The 20,528-nt window shown below is 48.0% G+C and overlaps 1 protein-coding gene and 1 long non-coding RNA gene across 20 annotated transcripts; both read left to right on the forward strand.

Moving 5' to 3' along the window:
* The first annotated feature begins 146 nt into the window (after positions 1-146).
* capn15 (calpain 15) lies at positions 147-13,618 on the forward strand. 9 transcript variants are annotated; one of them, XM_089015402.1, is made up of 13 exons: positions 147-711; positions 1,570-1,618; positions 2,231-2,328; positions 5,002-6,559; positions 7,597-7,805; positions 8,634-8,817; positions 8,961-9,184; positions 9,245-9,370; positions 9,462-9,614; positions 9,733-10,206; positions 10,293-10,462; positions 10,533-10,711; positions 11,316-13,618. In XM_089015402.1, the coding sequence occupies exons 4-13, from the start codon at positions 5,024-5,026 to the stop codon at positions 11,517-11,519; spliced, it is 3,459 nt and encodes a 1,152-aa protein (XP_088871528.1). In that variant the 5' UTR covers positions 147-711; positions 1,570-1,618; positions 2,231-2,328; positions 5,002-5,023; the 3' UTR covers positions 11,520-13,618. The 9 variants fall into 9 exon arrangements, with proteins under 9 accessions (XP_088871528.1, XP_088871526.1, XP_088871531.1 ...); XM_089015400.1 differs by lacking the exon at positions 2,231-2,328; XM_089015405.1 differs by lacking the exon at positions 1,570-1,618.
* A 1,949-nt stretch (positions 13,619-15,567) lies between these two features.
* Positions 15,568-18,372, forward strand: LOC148887801 (uncharacterized). 11 transcript variants are annotated; one of them, XR_016117538.1, is made up of 17 exons: positions 15,568-15,669; positions 15,760-15,778; positions 15,850-15,970; positions 16,043-16,162; positions 16,242-16,253; positions 16,328-16,346; positions 16,491-16,529; positions 16,593-16,653; positions 16,714-16,750; positions 16,812-16,884; positions 16,956-17,187; positions 17,309-17,387; positions 17,452-17,492; positions 17,561-17,773; positions 17,834-17,871; positions 17,959-18,139; positions 18,241-18,372. It is a non-coding gene; the product is annotated as an uncharacterized LOC148887801 (long non-coding RNA). The 11 variants fall into 11 exon arrangements; XR_016117535.1 differs by having other exon boundaries at positions 17,309-17,492; XR_016117536.1 differs by having other exon boundaries at positions 17,452-17,773.
* Positions 18,373-20,528: the final 2,156 nt, after the last annotated feature.

Below are 20,528 nucleotides of genomic sequence, written 5' to 3' on the forward strand. Positions count from 1 at the left end.
GCTTTTCCAAGGCATGTCCCCTTTTGAGGGACAAGTAAATACATCTAAATATCAAATATAAAACATTTAAATATCTAAATAGGTACGCATAAAAGTTGATAAAGTGTAATCAGATTGATGCTTCATACTTTTGGACATTAGGTGGCAGTAAAAGGTCATAATTGTTTTTCACTATTATATTTATCTAACATTGAGTCCTATCTGTAAAGCAGAGTATACTGAATTATAAAAATCAGGACGAATATGTTCAATGGCTTTCCGAAACAACATTTAAAAAGACAATATATGTCGAACCCGGATATTCTGGCTGTTTTGAACTCGGGGAATGTAGTTTTGTTCTTCCGTATTCTTTACGCGGATTTACGTACGCTCACTTGAGCTTCGCAGTGGCAGCTGGTTCTTGCTGCGCACATTACGCACACGTCTTGAATTTATTGCGTAGCGATTCCGCTACCTTCTGAAGGCTGTTGGGGGGTAAACCTACGCGTTCTCATCAGTTCCCTTCGCTACCTGTCGGCCTATTAATCTCCTCCACGTTTGTCCCAAATGTCTGCGACGTGTTCGGGGAGCGGAGAACGCGCAGCCCACGCAAGGGAAGTTCATTTTGGCCGCATCGCGACGCGGGAACAACTTAACCTCTCGATGGATGTGAAAAGTTAGCGACGCCACGACAAAGACGGGGGACACCTCTGCCCTTCGCTTAGAATTGAGGTGAGAATCGCCGACGTTTGAATGGACTCTTGCTGATCAACTTTAGTCCGACCACGTGAACACCTTGGATCGAAATCCTGCCGTGTTTGTTGACAACCTCCTTCAGTCAGCTGGCTACGCTGTCAAGCTAATGTTTGCATCGCTCATATTACCATTCCTTCGTTACCGATTTACCGACTAAGAGAACGATTGTGTGACCGTCGTGCCCAATGCATTTCAATTAACGCAAATTCCAAGAAGGTTGTGTTGAAAATGAATTAGTCATGCTCTTTATGACCCATTGGGTGATGGCATATTGATGGGCAAAGGTCACACCACACTTACACGAAACGACTGGTTGGATTAAATAGAAAACTGTAACGGTCATGGGACTGCATTCTCAATGTTTTTGAGTGGCCCAAGGCTAACCAAATTATGAGATCCGCCGCATCCATGCGGCGAGTCAATTTTTACATTCAGCCCGACACAAAGTAGTTGAAGACATCATTCAAGTTGCTCCTGTCACAATTAAAACACCTTAAAGAATACATTTCAAATGACATCTGTCATATTGTTGCGATATCTGGACTGGTCATTTTTTGAATCGCAGATGCTTACTATTTGGAGAGAGAATAAAAAGCTTCGTTTTGGTCGGGTGTCTTTAATTTTGACAGCGGGCTACGTTGGACTTTGTTTAAAACACAGAGACGAACATCATTCCACCCCCCAGACTCACACCTAATGATGCTTTGGACTGTTCAAGATTGACAATATGAATTTATGAAAAGCGTAATCCCTCAGAACGAAAGATATTTATCAAGCATTATGAGACATAATTGCACCGAGGAGCTTGCTTGATCTGCTTTGTCCTATTTACAGATGGTTGGTCTCGTCGTGTAGCACCAATTATTCACAGCAGCCTTGGCAGGTGAGAGTTCTACAGCAGATGTTTTTTCCAAGCGACGGCCTACAAGATGGTGTGAAATCAGGCTCTCCTTTAGAGGGAATCCAAATGAAATCCGAGCTGTGGCCTGTGAGCTACAGTTACAGAGTCCTTATTTGCGTTACGCTAGGCATGTCGCTGCGGTTTGCCCGTCCGATTTCAACACAGGATTAGGGACCGCGAAGTGATTGTGTAAATCATTGAACGCCAGTTCCGTGAAGCAGATGTTCCTTGTTTGTAGCATTTCCCCTTTCTACTCCCAATTGCAACTATTTTTTTTTTTTTTTTTGTCAACGCTAGCCCTTTAACAAACAAGTCAAACAATATTTGCATTTGCATTCTTTAACGCGCCAAAGCCATGGGAGCGGCTTTTCCTGATAAACCAGCTTGATTGTAAACACAACTCTATTCATGATGGGGCTCGTCGTGCCTGTTGCAGACTATGACCGACACCGAGCCGAGTGAATTGAGTGCGTCTGCGACACGTCGTCTCCTTTTTTAACACGTTACACGTCCGTCCATGTAATGAAGATGCACTGGCAAATATGTGAGTCATGTCAAGTTCTGGTATGTGTGTCTTTTTCTTTTTAAATGCAGTCTTTTCCGGGTGGGCGAAGAAGCCGTGAGATTCGGAATGAGGTCAACCAAGTGAGCTGAAGTGGATGACTGGAAGGAAAGTTTGAAGGCTTATCTCGGTAATGTGAAGGGACAGCAGAGGGGGGATGAGTGAGCGACGTAGTCACCGACTGCCATCTTCTTGTTAGGAGTTCAGTTAATCATCTGCAAACCTCACTAAAGGGCTTTGTTTACAGGCCACATATGCGTTGGCATTGTCAGGTGTCGGTATTTTGGGATCGGCGAAGCCTTTTGACGCTACTCGGTCAGTAGCGCATCCCTTTGGGAGATTTGTTTCAATCTTTTGGCTGCTGCCTGCCAGCTTCGTTTGCCTCCGGTGGGGGAGTGAGGGGGAGTGCGCATGCGTACTGCAGACTCTCCAGTAATCCGCTGCTCAGGGGCGGTGGGGGGGGATGCACGCGCTTTCCACAGCGCTCGTGCTGCCTTTGGAGCCGGGAATGAATATCCGCCAGGCGCACGCAAGCGGACGATGACAAGAATGGAGCCGCTTTGACGAAACGCCGCAGGGGAAGGGAAGCCGTCCTGCCGCATTGGGGAAAAACGCTGGCCATGTCTGCTCGGAAGCGCTATTCATGCTAGCGGCGTGTGGAGCCCGTCAATGCATCTCCTGGGAAATGACCGGCTTTGGGAGGAGATGACTGGCGCTTTGATGCACGGTTGACTTTTTCATGGCCATGCGTGTCGACTGTATGGAGACTTGAAGAGGACACGAGCATGCGAATGCATCAGCTGATGCCATTCTGGCTTCCCCCCATGGAAAACGCTACTTTCTGCATTCCATTTGTGACACTTGTTTGACTGCTCTTTAAGCAAACAGAGGTTCCTCTCGTCCTATTTTTTTAAACACGCTTCACATGCATTTGTGTTTTTCAAACCACTTTTTAGCACCTTATTTGAAGTTGATGAGCCACTGTGCTCGGCGAGAAATTTGGCATCTCATCCCCAAGCGCAAAAAGTTGTATATTTATTTTGCAAGACTCTCTCTGTTATGTCATCCAGGTCCTTTTTAGCGTGGGAAAACATTTCCCGGGAGGATGAAGTTTACGACTGGTGCGCAGCTGTGGACGCTGACGAGGTTCTGCTGGAGAGCAGCTGTTAGCCAGACCGGATGGGATTTTGGAAAAGGAGCTTGCTTGGTAGTTTTGCCAACACCCCCCTACCCCTCACCCACTCCCCAGGAAATGCAGCGCATTGATTTTCTCTTACGGGATGTAACACGGGATCCATGCCGCAATTGATTTTTTTGGAACTGACTGCGTGGACAAGGAAGCTGAAGTGGATGGCCTGGATGAACCCGGACGTCATCCCAAGAGGCGCCAGATTTCTCCAAGAGGAGGACCAAGTATGACGGATGAGTCCTGCGTCGAGATTTGCGGGACAAAAATCCACAAGAAAAACAATTATATGCCCCCCCTGTGACGGCACGATGGACTGACGTCCCACGAAGCCTGGCTACTGGAAACCAGAAGCTTCAAGACTGCAAAAAGGGGTGTCCGCCTTCTTCCCCGACAACTCACCCGTGGACCCCGGCCACCATGGGGAGTTCGGCCTCGTCCCTCACGTCAGAGACGGAGTCGGACCGCGGCTTCCGCGGCAATCCCTGCCAGTCGTCTCCCCCCGTGGGCTGGCTAAGGACCAGTCACAGCAGCCCGGTATGGGGAGGCGACTTTATCACGAGCCGGCAGCAACAGCAACTCGCTCCACGGCCTTACCGGGAGCGCAGGTAAGCCATTGGAATCTGGGTGGAGGCAAATTGTGCAACACCTTTCACGGCTTCCACTTGGAAAACATGGCGGACAAGTACACCAAGATATCGGTGCCCCCCTGTTGGTATCAACGCAATTGGCCAACATCTGGAGGGATGTGACTCTGTACGGTTTCTTGGCTACAGCTCGCTGAGAAATTGGTTGCCTGCCAGCCGTGGCTCCACTTGCGAAATCAGATCCAATCCGAGGCTTTATTTTCATGTTGAACAGGAAATCAGGCCGAGCTGGATTTGCAGAGCACCCTCCAAAGCCCCCCTCCACCCCATACACCACCACTTACTTGCATTACGGAGCGTTTTGGCAGTGTGGATGGCGTCTCCCGGAGAGGTGATTGAGCTGAATTGTTGTGAAGAAGGCCACGATGGGAGCTGGTGATGACCGAGCCCTGCCTCAATTTAGGGGGGGGGGTTCATGAAAAAATTCCTCAAGACCCCGGCGACACTGCTCGGCATGAGCCATCCCACAATAATACTTTGCTATCAACCCTTGAGGGTCATCCAAGCTGCCGATTGGGAGACGGTTGTCTTTCCACGTGATTGATGATGGCGTTTATCGCCTCGTCTCCTCCGTGGTTCTTTGCGGCTCCTTTTAATCGGATTAAAAGTGACAGCGCGGTGGCCTCTGGCACCTACGCCTGAATTGGATTGGATGTATCTTTATTCGTCTCACAGTGGAGACATTCACATTTCACAGCAGCAAAGTGAGGAAAGGAAAGAAAGAAGTAGAAAAACAAAATACAGGAAGTCAGGGGCGTTCCGAATGTGACGTCACTTCGGGCATCGTCATCAACTCGAAAACAAGACTTCATGAATATTCAGCGCGAGTCTTAAAAAGTAAAATATAGCTATATGCCTTGGAATCTTTGTAAAATGCGCTCGGTAGAAGTCATTTTACCAATTCTGGACGCAACTAGTCTGGAGGTGTCGCTTGTCCTTTAAGCGGTTCTTGTTTTTGGTTCTTTTGCAGCCACTCGCACTCTCCGGGCTCCATGGCAGCCGCGGTGCGAGGCAGCGAGTGGTCATGCGGACGCTGCACCTTCTTAAACGTGGGCGGAGCCCCCCGCTGTTCCATCTGCGAGGCGCCTCGCCAGAAACCCGACCTCAACCAGATCCTTCGCCTGAGTAGCGGCGAGGATCACCGCTGGGCTTGCCCCCGCTGCACCTTGGACAACCCTCAGGGATCCCGAGCCTGCACCGTCTGCGGTTTCGGGCCGTCCTCCGCCGCCCCGGCGTCGCCCGCCATCGTGACCGTAGCTGACATCCCAAACGGGCTTCCCCCGGCGCCTGCGACAGAAGACCCGGCGTCCGCCGTCACGCCGCCGGCGCTCTCTGAGCCCCAAGGTCAGGTTCCCCCCAAGGAGGACATGCCAAGGCGTTCGGAGAGCAACGGCGAAGCGGGCGGGCCGGAGCAACGGCGGCGGCGGTCCGGGTGGGCTTGCCCCCGCTGCACGCTTGAAAATACGCCTGTCGCCACGTCCTGCTCGGCCTGCGGCGGACCCAGGAAACTGTCCCTGCCCAAAATCCCCCCTGAGGCCTTGGTGGTACCAGAGGTTCGCACTCCCGCGTCGGGGTTCCCGGCGGCCACCCTGCCGGTGGATCTGACCGATGACTCCCCCCCGGCCCCGCCGTGCCAACCGCAAGAGGCGCCCTCCGCCTTCAGCACCTTTTCCTCCCTCCAGAACAACCCGGTGCCGCGCAGTCGCAGGGAGGTGCCTCCCACGGGGCGGCCCCCCAACAGCCCCAGTCCCACCTCCCCCCCGAGCGCCAGTGTCCCGCCGCAGCCCGCCGGCCCCCCGTGCCCCGCCAAGCCCAAGCACGTCCAGCCTCAGGAGCCCCCGCCGTACCCCAGCAAGCGCCTCAGCGTCTTGGAAGAAGAAGAGCAGGCCCTCCAGCAGGTGCACCCCCCCACCTGGAAGTGCCCCGCCTGCTCGGCGGCCAACCCGTCGTCCTCGTCCAAATGCGAAAGCTGCCGCCCTTTGCGGGCCGGCGCCGACTTGATCGATTTGGGTTGCGAGACGGTGCGCTTCACCCCGGCCAGCCCCTCCAGCCCGGACTTCAGCACGTGGGCTTGCTCCAAGTGCACCCTGCGTAACCCCACCGGGGCCCCCAAGTGCTCGGCCTGCGGCTCGTCCAAACTGCGCGGCTTCCAGGAGCAGCCGGCCTCCCCCCTCCTCCGCTGCTGCGCCTACTGCGGCCAGGTCCCGCCCGGGCCTTCCGCGGCCTGCTCCTGCACGGCCGCCGCCGCCGCCGCTCAGAAGACGCGCAAACAGGGCAGGACCCGTCCCGGCCCGTCTGCTTCGTCTTCCGCCTCGTCCGGCCCGTGGAGCTGCCCGGCGTGCACGTTGCTCAACGACGCCAAGGCCAAGAACTGCGCCGCCTGCCACACGCCCCAGCAGTACCTGACCCTTCGCAAGGTCATTAAGCCCTTGAAGAGGAGAGAGAGCGTGCACGTGGAGGCCCGCCGGCGGAATGACGAGGGTGAAGCCAAAGAGCTGTGGGAGAACATCGTCAGCTTCTGCAGAGAGGTGAGAACCAAAAAAAATGCACCCGCACGTGCTCCAACCCCATCGAGACTGCCGATGCCTAAAATCAGTGTCTGAAAGAACGCCTGCCCGGACGCCCGGGGGCGTGCAACTTGTACGTCGGTCGTACAACTTAGAAAATGTCTCCGCCCGGGTGGCCGACAACTTTTTCAAGGAACAAAAAATCTTCCTTTGGTTTGGAAATTTCGGAATTTTGGTTTGTTTGGCAATTTGAATACTCGGCAGCCAATCAGAAGCCTGCATCGAATAACTTTCCCGAGCGTCATAGCCCCAGAAGAAAGATTCAAATGAATCTAACAAAATTGATGACGCTACAAAAGGTAAACGTACATTAAAAGCATCGTTGCTTGTCGCAGACGACGCTACGCAAACTTTGCATTGTGTAACATGCCCAACAGTGTATGGACAAACGACAACTGACGCAAAATCATCAGCAAGGGATGTTTACCATCAATTAAGCAAGAAAGCATTTGTGCAAGGTACATTTTAAAGTGTTGTTCTGTTATATATTTGATTATCAATCCATAATTTTTTGCAACAATGTTTTTTTTTGCGATTAGTCGTCTTGTGTTTCAAGTTGTGAAAAATGGGGCAGGCAACTTTATGGTTGTCTGCCCTGGTGTCCGTTAACTTTTTCTCATGAGTTTCAGACACTGCTAAAATGCGTCAACTTGGAAAAATACCACAGATTGACCGCGCGTCGTTTATTTCACACGGCCCGAGTTTGTTTTGCACCTCTTTTGCCGATCCTAGACTGGCATTCTTGGGCTCTCCCCCGACCTTCCTCACATCATTCCTTACGCTCCAACGGTCCTGCCGTCGCGACTGCCCGCTGCGCGAACATGCTCTAGCGCACCCTGATGCGACCTATTTTTAGCCGCGGCGCTCGCTCGAGTGAGTGTCTGGACCTGCTGGAGTTCTCACTCACATCGTCCTTTATTTGTGTTCAGATGGCTCAAACGACCTTTCGCCAGAGCTCCTTTTCACGCCGCATCCTCTCCCGTGTCCTTTTCACTTAGAACACGGTGAACTTTGTGGACGACAGTTTCCCCCCGGGACCCGCTTCGGTGGGCTTCCCCGAAGGCGACAGCGTCCAGCAGCGAATCAAAAAGTGGCTGCGCCCCCACGAGATCAAATGCAGCAACTTGAAAGACCGAGGCGTCAAATGGTCCGTTTTCCGCACGCCGCGACCTTCTGACATCCTGCAGGGGCTTCTGGGAAACTGCTGGTGAGCTGTCACAACGCATCACGAGGAACGAAGGGAAGGGATGCTGCTCCTCGGGCTTCACAGTTTCACTTTTGCCGTTGCGTGATTGCGACGTGCGGAAAAATCTGCAGTGCTGCAATCCAACCCCCAGAAAAATACACATCTCACTTTATCAAACCAAATGTGATGAATTAAAATAACAATGTGGCTTTCATTCCCCTTCTTTAATGCACATTTCCCATGGCTAATAAATTCTGTGCTCTGTTCAGTGAAGCGAAAAACACAAGAGACATTTTCTTTCTTTGCAAACCATTTCCCAGGAAAAGTGGAAGGAGAATTTTTTTCAAAATAAAAGCGATAGATGATAGCATAAAGGATGCACAAATGAACTTAATCCCAAGCAAGCCTGGACATGAGCTTGATCTTTCCGTCCTTGCTTTGTACCCTTTGCGGGGATGTGTTTGTGTGACTGTCTGTCGCAAACACACACACATGCAGGCCAAAGTTATCCCGATAGGACGTTCATCAGCAGCATGCGCGGCTTATCAAAAATAACCCTCCCTGGAGCCAAATCCTTTCACTCAACAGGATGTAACCCAAATTCTCACTCTGGCTTGAAAACACATTTACACACACAGTTGTTCTAATAAATCATCCAAAATACATGCAGTATACAAGTATGTACATATACAGTACTGATCGTTTTTACCTCCTTGTATTATTGGATGCAGCCTGCATTTTTCTGTTTGCAAACAAGAACAAAAAGTCCCGTATTTCCCACATTTACGATGCAATCTCAAATGCCGCCATTTTGCCATCGCGACCCCGTGACCTTTGTGCCCTCCCCAGGTTCCTCAGCGCTCTGGCCGTGCTGGCTGAGCGTCCCGAGCTGGTGGAGAGGGTGATGATCACCAGGACCATTTGCGCCGAGGGGGCCTATCAAGTGCGCTTGTGCAAAGACGGCACGTGGACGACGGTGCTGGTGGACGACATGCTGCCCTGCGACGACTACGGTTTCCTCCTCTTCTCGCAGGTCTGGTTTCTTTACTGTCAGGCGGATCCGTACCCGGGATTGGACGCCGAGGGGAAGCCCGATCTGACGCGCGATGGCCTTTGCGGAACTGTGCCCGCTTGGTTCGATTTGTCACGCCGCGGGTGTGTATGTGGTGGTTGCAGGCCCAGCGGAAGCAGCTGTGGGTGGCGCTGATGGAGAAGGCCCTGGCCAAACTCCACGGCTCCTACTTTGCCTTGCAGGCGGGGCGCGCCATCGAGGGCCTGGCCACGCTGACGGGGGCGCCGTGCGATTCGCTCATGCTGCAGGTCAGCTCCACCAACCCGCGGGAGGAGCCCATCGACACCGACCTCATCTGGGCCAAGATGCTCAGCTCCAAGGAGGCCGGGTAAACGCGCCCCTTTCCGACATTTTGCTTTTTTGGGTCTGACGTGGCGTTTGGCCACAGGTTTCTGATGGGCGCCTCGTGCGGAGGAGGCAACATGAAGGTGGACGACGCCGTCTACGAGTCTCTGGGGTTGCGGCCTCGCCACGCCTACTCCATCTTGGACGTGAGAGATGTTCAAGGTTACAGGTACCAAACGGGTCTTCCGAAACGCTCTTTTCTTTGGGGTGGGGGGGGGGTCGCCTGGCCTCCCTCGCCACTACGTGTTTCCCACTTGCAGGTTATTGCGACTGCGCAACCCGTGGGGTCGCTTCTCGTGGAACGGAAGCTGGTCGGACGAGTGGACGGAATGGCCTCAGCATCTCCGTCACGAGTTGATGGCTCACGGGAGCAGCGAAGGCGTCTTCTGGATGGAGTACGGCGATTTCATCAAGTAAGAGCGTGGATTAAAATGGCGAAAGGGGCGGCGGGTCTTCCAAACGTCATCCGAGTCCAACGCGATTGAGAAGATGAATGGATTCCCCCACCCCCATCTTCTTTTTGTCCCGCAGGTACTTTGACTCGGTGGATATTTGCAAGATCCACTCGGACTGGCAGGAAGTGCGTCTTCAGGGATGCTTCCCCAGCAAGGCCAGCGGGCCGGTGAGCGTCACGGCGCTCACCGTGCTGGAGAGGACGGCGCTGGAGTTTGCGCTTTTCCAGGAAGGAAGCAGGTCAGCATGCCGACACCCTAACCCCCTCCAACTTCGCCGCCCGACCTTTGCCCCCTCGTCCCCGGCTCGCCAGGCGCTCGGACACGGCCGACAGTCACCTGCTGGACTTGTGCATCATGGTGTTCCGGGCCTCCTTCGGAAGCGGCGGCAAGCTAACGTTGGGCCGCCTGCTAGCGCACAGCAAGCGCGCCGTCAAGAAGTTTGTGGGCTGCGACGTCATGCTGGAGCCCGGCGAGTATGCCGTCGTCTGCTGCGCCTTCAACCACTGGCAGATGAACAACGCCGGCGGATCGGGGGGGGCGCCCGCGCCCGGTAAATCCCATTTCCAATTTGGCCCCCCCACCTTTTTTTAATTTCCAAGATGCATCCCTGCGACCTGTCTTTTGGTGTCCCCGCAGTGTCCAGTCCGACCGGCGGAACCCAGCGGCGACCCAGTCAGGACTTCCCCGGCTACATCCTGGCCATCTACAGCTCCAGGCAGGTGATGGTGGAGCAGGTGGAGGCGGCGGGCGCCACGTTGGCCGACGCCATCATCCTCCTGACGGAAAACAAGGGCGAAAGACACGAGGTGCTCGTCTCACCTGCCGGCTTTTCTGCGGGTGGGGGAACCCGGGCGCCAATTTTTGCCGTGCGCGCAGGGCCGCGAAGGCATGACGTGCTACTATTTGACGCACGGCTGGGCGGGGCTTATCGTGGTGGTGGAAAACCGCCACCCCAAGTACTTCCTCCACGTCTCCTGCGACTGCACGGACAGCTTCAACGTGGTGTCCACGCGAGGCAGCCTCAAGACCATCGACAGCGTCCCGCCTTTGCACCGGTACACCGTCCACCAACAACCTTGAAAATTTTTGGAATGGCCAAAGAAGCAGATAAAGCTGCAAAGAAAAATAGATAGGTAGACGACAGAGAGTGAGAAAATGGATAGAAAACACGGTGAAATTTGGACTCGTTTCAACTTTATTGACAGTTAATAGGCAGAGTAGACTGCAAGGTTAAAATATCCCATAAATCAGGCTACACAAATAACCCGCACAAGACATCTGTACTATTGATGCGAAAAGCTATCAACCCAGCTAAACAGAACACAATTGATGCGGAACTATCAAGTGTTTAATGCTGATGAAACCAAGCCATCAGCGACCATCACAAAGGTCAATAAAACGACTTTATTATACAGTACAGTTTATTTCTTGACCATAGCACATTTATTATACATAAAATAAAGTATATTTTGTGTCGTTTTAGGGCTTAGAAATTAGGTTTTATGGGGACCTGGGAATTGATTATTCTCATTTTAATGGTTTCCGATGGGAAATTAATGTTTGGTATACACACTTTTCACCTTACGCACTCTGTCTGGGAACCAATTAAGTTTGTAAGCCAAGGTATCACTGCACAACCCCTCCTGGTCTCCTCCACAGGCAAGTTCTGGTGGTGCTCTCCCAGCTGGAAGGAAACGCCGGCTTCTCCATCACGCATCGGCTAGCTCACCGCAAAGCCGCCCAGGCCTCCCTGGGCGACTGGACGCCCACCAAAGCCACGCACAGCCCCCCGCTCACCCCGGACATCGACGGCCTGCACCGCCCCAGGCCGCTATGACCGCCGTCGGTGGCGCCCCGCGTTGAGCGCCGGAAATCCTGAAAGGCGGACAAAAATGTGAAATGACGCCCATCCGAATGTATTGTGCAACACTGAAACTTTCTCGCGGCCCCTCAGGATGAACGAGGGCGGACCGGCGCCGCTCTCCGGCCCCGCCCACCGCTTGCGTGCGAGCGCGCGGCGTACAAAGCAGCGCTGTCACTACTGAGCCATTTGCAACGCTTGTTTTCGCGCTTTACGCCCATTCGCTAAAAAAGCCAAGAGGGCGGGGCTTGTCTCCCACATGACCGGATCGATTGAGCCTACTCGACTTTATATTTGATTTCTTTAGATTTTTTTGGACCACGCAGGTACGGAATGGATCTCGGGCGTTTTGCGGCGCATGTTCCAATGTCTTTAAAAAAAGCTCCCACTTTGTGTCTCCAACTCAGGACCGAGCCCGTCGTGTGTCATTTGCACCTAAGAACTGAGTTGAAGTCAGTGTAGGAGGTTCATTGCGCCCTTTGAACCCAGCGCACCGAGGTGAATCGTTTGCACTTTTGTCTTTTAGACGCCGCCATGATGCCCAGCGACCTGTTTTTAAAACAAAAAATAAAACAACGGCCTTCTCTGTTGTTTTCTCCGACACCAAATACAAAAAAGAAAAATAGTGACAATTTGCTCTAATATTTAATAATACATTTCCTTTCTAAGCGCCTTTCAAAACTCAAGGTCACTTTACAGTCACAGGATCAGTTTTTCTGCGGGTGAGCAGCGGCAGCCACGTGTGCCAGTGTTCACCCAACCCGGAATAACCCAAATAGATAGAAAGTTAGCTAGCTAATATATAACTAATAGATAGATAGCTAGTTCGATAGTGAATAAATACCAAATAGAGAGCTAGCTAGGTAGCCATCTGGCTAGTTAGATTATCGACACAATTGGCAAACTAGAGCGCACAACAAATGAATGAATACTGTACTAATAACTATCGATGTAATAACTATTTGCTATCAGCTAACTGGCTGTCTAGCTAGCTATATGGCTGACTATTATATAGCTAGCTGGCTATCTATTAGCTGGCTCGCGTTCTATGTATTTGAGTTACTTCCGGGTTGTGTGAACGCTGGCGCGTGCGGCTGCCGCTGCTCACCCACAGCAAAACGTATCCTGTGACTGAAAAGTGACCTTCAGAGTTCAAGTCCCAAATAACTTATTACAGTTTGAATGGGGACAATTTGACATTTTGGTTGGGACTTTAGCGAGCATCATGGCACTCGACATGCTTGTTTTGCTTTTGCGGGCAGAATGAAACGATGTGGTGGCCCAGATTTGGCCCCCGGGCTTCGACTTTGACACCTTTAGGTTTTAGGGTGTCTTCTCAAAAGCAGGTTCCTTGGTTGCCCCCATAAGCAAAATGCAAATGACACACGCTGGTTAGACATATTTCCTCCAGCAATCATTTTATCTTTAAAAACACCTTTCTGTGACGCAAAGCAGCTGTACTTACCAACCTGGCCCCCCACCCTCATTAAAACAACCCCCCCCCACCCACCATAGACTATGACCACTCCTGGATATTTGCACTGAGCAGCTGTGCGATGTCATTGATTTGAATCGATTGTTGTCGAATGATTTGTCATTGAGAAAGAATGTGATGCGGTGCAAGGTCACAGCAGGTCATTTGCTATGCCCCCCCCCCCAACCCCTTCCGCCCTTGACGTCCCCTGCTGCTAAAATGAGGAGACTGCAATAGTGATGAGCCGCCGTCCTTTGAAGGTGGACAGGTACAATTGGTGACAACTCAAGACCACACTCCCACCCTCGCCCAAAGAAAGTCAACAAAATAACTTTGAGATGAAACGGGGGCCTAATGCTAACAAATGTGATTAAAATGGATTGTCCATCCTTGTGTGGGGTGGGGGGGGGGGGTGAATATATGTCAATATGTATGTATGTTTTAATATTTCAATCTCAGGTTCCGGTGGACCAAATAAAAGTTCTTTTTTAAATTAAGCGCAGACGTTTGTTTTATTTGGAACAAACCACGGATGGATGGATGAATTGATTGGCACTGATAAGCCAATGGTGAATATTCTGTATATCCTGTTTATATAATAAATAATATATATGTACATATCCTGTATTTCGTTTTTCTACTTTCATTCCTTTCATTACTTTGCTGCTGTGAAATGTACATTTATCCACTGCGAGACTAATAAAGGCAAATCCAATCCAATATTATCAATGAGTATGCTTTCTGAATGAAATATTTTCCAATGCTATAAATACATGTAGAAAACATTATTTTCATCTTTCTGTCGATGAAAATTCGCTTCATAGCCTGCGATGGCTGTTGTTTCAAAAAAATACTGCAGCTGTGTGAATGCAAATAAATCATAATGAAATAAAATGTATATTTAAAGTCGCTTGCCCATCAATAACTGTATTTCCATCTCAAACACACGGGTCACAAATATTTGAAATAATACAAGACAAGGTAGGAAAGACTTCTTGGATTGAATGATTGACTTTTATGCCTTAGACTGCCCTCCTGTGGTCCTTGTGAGGAAAGGCAGGTGTAATCTTTGACCACAAGATTTACTTGGAAATCGCAGACATTTAAACAGCTTCTTCCCCCAAGCCATTAACTCTTTGAACTCTTTCAACAGTAGCCAAAATGGAACTGTATAGTGCCACTTAGCAGTTTTTTTGACGACGATACTAGTGCAGCGTGTTCTACCGGAAACAAATTCTTTGTGTGTCCTACATACTTGGCAATAAAGATGATTCTGATTCTGAATTCACTTACTAGTAAATTGTATAATACTGGTGTGAACCATGCTACTACCTACGACTACAAACAGCAGTTCGTCGCAACACTCAACCGCAATGGTTGAGTGGTCAAAATGTTTGGCTCCGGTACGGGCGACTCATGTTCGAGTCCCGCTCTCACCCCCATATTAGTTGTAAGGTGGATGAGGAGAAAAGGGGACTCGAACAGGAATCACCTGTATTGCATGCTTATTCTTACACCACTCCACCAACTTGGATGTGAATATTATCAATTTGGAAGTTATATTTATCAAAACCAATCACAGTAGTTACTATGAATGGAGTGAAAATGTCACCAAAAATCTTGTCTGTGATGGAGGAGTGGTTAAAAATTTGACTGCGGTCTGGGTGACTGAGGTTCCAAACCCACTCTCCATGGAATATGTGCATAAATTCAGCAGATGGCAGGCCTCGAACACAAGTCACTTAAACCACAAGTTGAGTCTTAAACCACTCAACCGACTGGGATCTGAAAATCATCACCTGGAAGTTATATTTATTGGCATAAACGCCGTCAGCGCTCGTGACTACCGACCAATACCTGTTGCAAAACTCAGCTGCAATGGTTGAGTGGTCTAAAACTTTGGTTGCGACTCGGACCGTTTAGGTTCGAATCCCGCTGTCACCTACATTTCTATGCATAAATTCAGCAGAGCAGACGGGACTCGAACAGGAGTCACCTGAACCGCAAGTTTAGTCTTAAACCACTCGACCATCAGCGATCTGCAAACCTAGCATTCAAAAGGTAAATTTGTTCAAAACAACGCCAGTACTTCCTATAAATACAGTTAGAAATTCATGAAGAAATTTGTTTGCGATGGTCGAGTGGTCGAAAACTTTGGCGGCGGTCCAGACGACTTGAGTTCGAACCCCGCTCTCACCTGCACATGTGTGCATAAATGCAGGTGAGCAGAAAAGGGGACTCGAACACGAGTCGCCTGAACGGCAAATATAGTCGTTGATCACTAGACCAACTCGAATTTCGAAAAGTGGTATTCGGAAGTTATATTTATCCGCATATTCAATACCTACTAAAATCGGCGACACCGTGTGGAAGGTTGAAATATGACTTCCGAGGCAGAACTTGTTAGCGCAGTTAGCCTAGTGGTTATATACATCTCTTGCCGTCCAATCGGACCGTGTTCGAATTTAACCACCAACGCGCATCTTTAACCCATTTTTATTGTCAGACTCTTTCTTCGGGTCTTTTTTTATTTGCTTCTTTTTTTAAATTAATCACGTGACGATTGACGTAATCAGCGAAAACGTATTTAAACTGCGACAAATTGAATAGTCGTCCTCTTTCCCTCCACGATGACGACCGACAGCACGTCCACAGCACCACTGCAAGACGACCGCCAGGTTTGACAAAGTGCACGTTTTAACTTGCTTTTTTTTTTGGCTTGCAATTGCTCATTTTTGTAACTTTTAAACTTTTTAAATCCTTTTCAGGCTTTTCAACTCTTCCACGGTAAGTCGCTTGCAATATTAAACGGCACAATGTTTGATTGAACTAACGCTTGCATTTTTTTTCTTTTCCAGCGTCCAGAGAAGCGAGAGTGCTCGCGTTTGACAAACGGAACGTTTAAGGTTTCTTTTTCGACTTTTTTATCGATCCATTTTAACATTTTTCACGTTTTCGCGCTTTTTCACTCAGTGCACGGTAAGTCGCCTGCAGGTTTAAACGGCACAACGTTCGATTGAACTAACTCGTTTTTTCTATTTTCTTTTCCAGCGTCCAGAGAAGCCAAAGTGCTCGCGTTTGACAAACTGAACGTTTCAGGTTCCTTTTTCGACTTTTTATCGATCCATTTTAACATTTTTCACGTTTTCGCGCTTTTTCACTCAGTGCACGGTAAGTCGCCTGCAGGTTTGAACGGCACAACGTTCGATTGAACTAACTCGTTTTTTTCAATTTTCTTTTTATTTTCCAGCGTGCACTGAAGGTAAGTTAATCGCGTTTTCGGTTCTTTTTAGTCCATTGAACTTTTTCTTATTTCACATTTCTTCGCGTTTTCAGGCTGTTAAACTTACTAAAGGTAAGTCTCCTGAAATCTTCAATGCTACTATTTTCGTTTTTTCCTTTTCAGGGTACTGAAAAGGTTGGTTGCTAGCGTTTTTATTTCCACATTTGAGACGAAATTCTGCTCTTGCTCTGTTATAATTGTCATTTCTGTCCACAGGCTTGGCAACTCTAAAAAGGCTCTTGGTGACTATTTTAGGTGACACTGTTTAAACGTGCTTACCATATTTCACGTTGCTAACTATTTTATTCTTTTTTTCAGGCCACCCGTTATGCTGCAGTCCACTGCCGACGTGTCCAGCTTGCCCTGCTCGCTGTCACTGGTGAGACAAAAAACACTCGTACGCATACATCTCCTAAATCGTGTTTTAATTTCATTTCAGGACATGAGGAGGAGGTCCAGGAGGCTCCTGGAGGAAGGTAAGGACACAGGAAATGACAAGTATTCATGCTTACTAAGATCCTTTTTGTGTGTGCGCAGGTGAAGCGGCATCTCGAGAGCTGCCTGAGGAACAAGACGATGGCGAATTACCCCCCGTTGTGGCATCTGCTGGGTTTGAGCACACACGCAAAGCAAAAAAGTCTCAAGTGAACATTTTCTAACACATTTCTTTCTCTTTTCCAGGTTTGCCCAAAGCTGCACCGGGAGATGTTTCTCAAGAGCGTCTAAAAGGGACATTGAACATTCTGTGCACTTACACGCTGTTTGTTTTTCCTTTCTGCTCAGGTGGTGACAAAGAAGCTCTTCAGAGTTGGCAGCAGCTCATTTTCTTTTTGGCGGGAAGATTGGTGCAGAAAAGCTTCCAGTTGATGCCATCGTCGCCGCCATGACGCTGCGCCTGCAGAGCAAATAAAACGTTGTTGAAATGTTTCAAGTTGATCCACATTAAAAAAAAACAATAGGAAGATATGAATGATTTGAATTCACTCTTGCGGATCTTTTTTTTTTTTTTTTTTTTTGTGTGTTTTTGTGTGCAGGTGTAACAGCATTCTCACCTCATCCAGACTGCCTGGCGAACAAGATGATGGCGAAGGGGGCCGTTGCGGTTTCTGCCGGGTGTGATCATCTTGCAAAACAAAATGGCTGACGTGAATATTTTGTCTTATTTCTTTTTTTGCAGGTCCCCCCACAAAGCTTTTGAGTGTGTCTGGACCATTCAAGGTACAATTCTTTACCGTTCTGTGAATGTGTGCTGATTCTTGTTATTCCTTTCTGCTCATGTCCACAAGGCGGCGACAAAGGACCTCTGCTGGTGGTGGGGCGAATATGGCGCCTTGATGTTGCTTCAGATGAGCCAAAATGCAAGAGACCCTTTTTTTCTCCCTTTTTTGACTGCAGAGAAGCTTCCGGTCGAAGTGCCACAGCGGACTTGCGCCCCCCCCCCCCCCTTCCATCCCCAAAATGGCCGCACCTGCCGGGCAAAGTCAATTTGGACCTTGCAAGTGAGATATTTCAAGTTCAAATGACATTTCCATCATGCAACTTAACTGTTTTTCTTCAAGGTACGTCAAAGTGCCCAGGAAGTCCCTCTTCCTCACTGGTGGGTCTCAAAATGGCTGCATCGGAAATGCTCTTCAAGCCAATGGGTGACCATTTTTTCTTTTTTTTTTTTTTTTTTTCTTCCGAGGTCCACTTGAACAGGCAGCGACTGGTTTGCCGCCATCGGCTTGAAGAGGCTCAGACGAGCGACGTGGCATCAACCTCCCTGCTGGTGAGTTTGATCACAACTGACAATGTCTTTTTGTCTCAGGTTTGCTGACTTCAACAAAAGCAGAAGGCTGAAATGTCACCCAACTTGTACATTTTAGGTAATTATTTTATTTTAGTTTTTTTTTTTTTTTTAGTTTTAACGTCTTTGTCTGCACAAGAAGTGGACTTGCCTCTAACTCCTGGATGTCTTTTCTCTTAGATCAACGCAGCCGTCCCACGTTAGTCTCACCATCCGATCGACCACTTTGCCGCCCAGCAACAAGCAGACTGCCATCTAACATTGTAATTTTTCTTCTTTGTGATTGTTTACTCTGCATAATAAAGCTTGATTACAACACTTTAACTCTCACTTCATTCTTAAAAACATCACATCTTTAAAAACATAAAAAAACTAATTTTAAAAACATTTTCTAAAAAAAAAAAAAATCTTTAAAAAAAAAAATTCAAAAATTTATTTTCAAAAACATTTTTCTAAATTTTTTTCAAAATTTTTTTTTCAAAAAATTTTTTCAAAAATTTTTTTTTTCAAAATTTTTTTTTCAAAATTTTTTTTTTCAAAAAAATTTTTTTTTGAATTTTTTTTTTTTTTTTTTTTTTAAATTTCCCCCCAAAAAAATTTTCAAAAATATTTTACAGGCCAAAAATCCCAAAAAGTGGGCGTGGCCTGTTTGGAGTGGAGGCTTCTGATTCGTTGATGGCTGTGAAAGTGGGTGGAGCATTACGATAACCGGCTGTGATTGCTGGAAAGGTAGGCGGGACTATGTAAATGAGGTCCCTCCTGATTGGTTAGCATGAATTAAGGCGTGGCTATGTAAATTCTGACCAATCGGAGCAGAGTATCATTTTGGGACTTAGAAAAATTGTGAAAATGGGCGTGGTTATGCAAATGAGGGTGTTTTGATTGGTTATGCAAATGAGGTCCTCCATTGTGATTGGTGGTTTGGGAATTGGGCGGAGTTAGGGGCGGGCTTTGCAGCATTTTTCAAAATTTTTCTAAGTCCCACTGGTTTCTTCAAATTTTTTCTAAGTCCCACCTAAGGTTCAATGTTAGAAGTACACTTCAGTCACTCTTGACAGTCATATCACTGATGCAATGGGTTTAACATGAAGCATTAAAAAAATATTTTAAATATTTTAAAATAGTTTTTCTAATAGCCTTTGCATGACCTGTGTATCAAAGCATTAAAAAAAAATCTAAGTCCCACCTGAGATTCAATGTTAGAGGTGCACTTTTATCACTCCAGACAGTGGTTACACAGTTTTGGTGGCTTTTAAATGACCTGTGTATTGATGCATTTTCAAAAATTTCCTAAGTCCCACCTAAAATTCAATGTTAGCAGTGCACTTCAGTCACTCTCGACAGTCATATCATTGTTGCAATGGGTTTAACATGCAGCTTTTTCAAAATTGTTCTAAGTCCCACCTGAGATTCAAAGTTCAAGATGCACTTACGTTACTCCAGACAGTGATTACACTGTTCTGGTGGCTTTTACATGACCTGTGCATTTAAGCATTTAAAACAAAATCTGAGTCCCACCTAAGATTCAATGTTAGAAGTGCACTTCAGTCACTCTTGACAGTCATATCATCGTTGCAATGGGTTTAACATGCAGCATTTTCAAAAATGTTCTAAATTCCACCTAATTTTCAAGGTTAGAGATGCACTTACGTTACTCCAGACAGTGATTACACTGTTCTGGTGGCTTTTACATGACCTGTGCATTGAAGCATTTTCAAAAATGTTCTAAGTCCCACCTGAGATTCAATATTAGAAATACACTTACGTTACTCCAGACAGTGATTACACTGTTCTAATGGCTTTTGCATGCCCTGTGCATCAAATCATTTTAACATTTTTCTAAGTCTCACCTAAGTTTCAATGTTAGAGGTGCACTTCAGTCACTCTTGACAGTCATGTCACTGTTGCTATGGGTTTAACATGCAGCATTTTCCAAAAATGTCTATGTTCCACCTAAGATTCAAGACTTTGGTCACTTCAGACAGTGGTTACACTGTTCTGGTGGCTTTCATCTGACTTGTGCATTGAAACATTTTCAAAAAAATTCTAAGTCCCACTCAAATCTTCAGGTCAGAGGTCCACTTCAGTCACTCTCGACAGTCATATCATTGTTGCAATGGGTTTAACATGCAGCATTTTCAAAAATGTTCTAAGTCCCACCTAATTTTCAAGGTTAGAGATGCAGTTACGTTACTCCAGACAGTGATTACACTGTTCTGGTGGCTTTTACATGACCTGTGCATTGAAGCATTTCCAAATTTTTTCCAAGTCCCACTCGCTTCTTCAAAATTTGTCTAAGTCCCACCTGAGATTCAATGTTAGAGGTGCACTTTTATCATTCCAGACAGTGGTTACACTGTTCTGGTGGCTTTTGCATGCCCTGTGCATTGAAGAATTTTCATTTTTTTCTAAGTCCCGCCTAAGATTCAATGTTAGAGATGCACTTCAGTCACTCTCGACAGTCATAT

Source organism: Hippocampus bargibanti, linkage group LG15 (genome assembly GCF_051943395.1).
Source record: "Hippocampus bargibanti isolate YZ-2025 linkage group LG15, ASM5194339v1, whole genome shotgun sequence".
In the NCBI taxonomy this organism is placed as follows: domain Eukaryota; kingdom Metazoa; phylum Chordata; class Actinopteri; order Syngnathiformes; family Syngnathidae; genus Hippocampus; species Hippocampus bargibanti.

Excerpts from the sequence above, each read along its gene's own strand:
- capn15 (XM_089015398.1), top strand. The coding sequence starts at position 3,805 with ATGGGGAGTTCGGCCTCGTCCCTCACGTCAGAGACGGAGTCGGACCGC. Across the intron at positions 10,463-10,532 it reads ACAAGGGCGAAAGACACGAG|GGCCGCGAAGGCATGACGTG; the intron begins GTGCTCGTCTCA and ends CCGTGCGCGCAG. Across the intron at positions 10,712-11,315 it reads AGCGTCCCGCCTTTGCACCG|GCAAGTTCTGGTGGTGCTCT; the intron begins GTACACCGTCCA and ends TCTCCTCCACAG.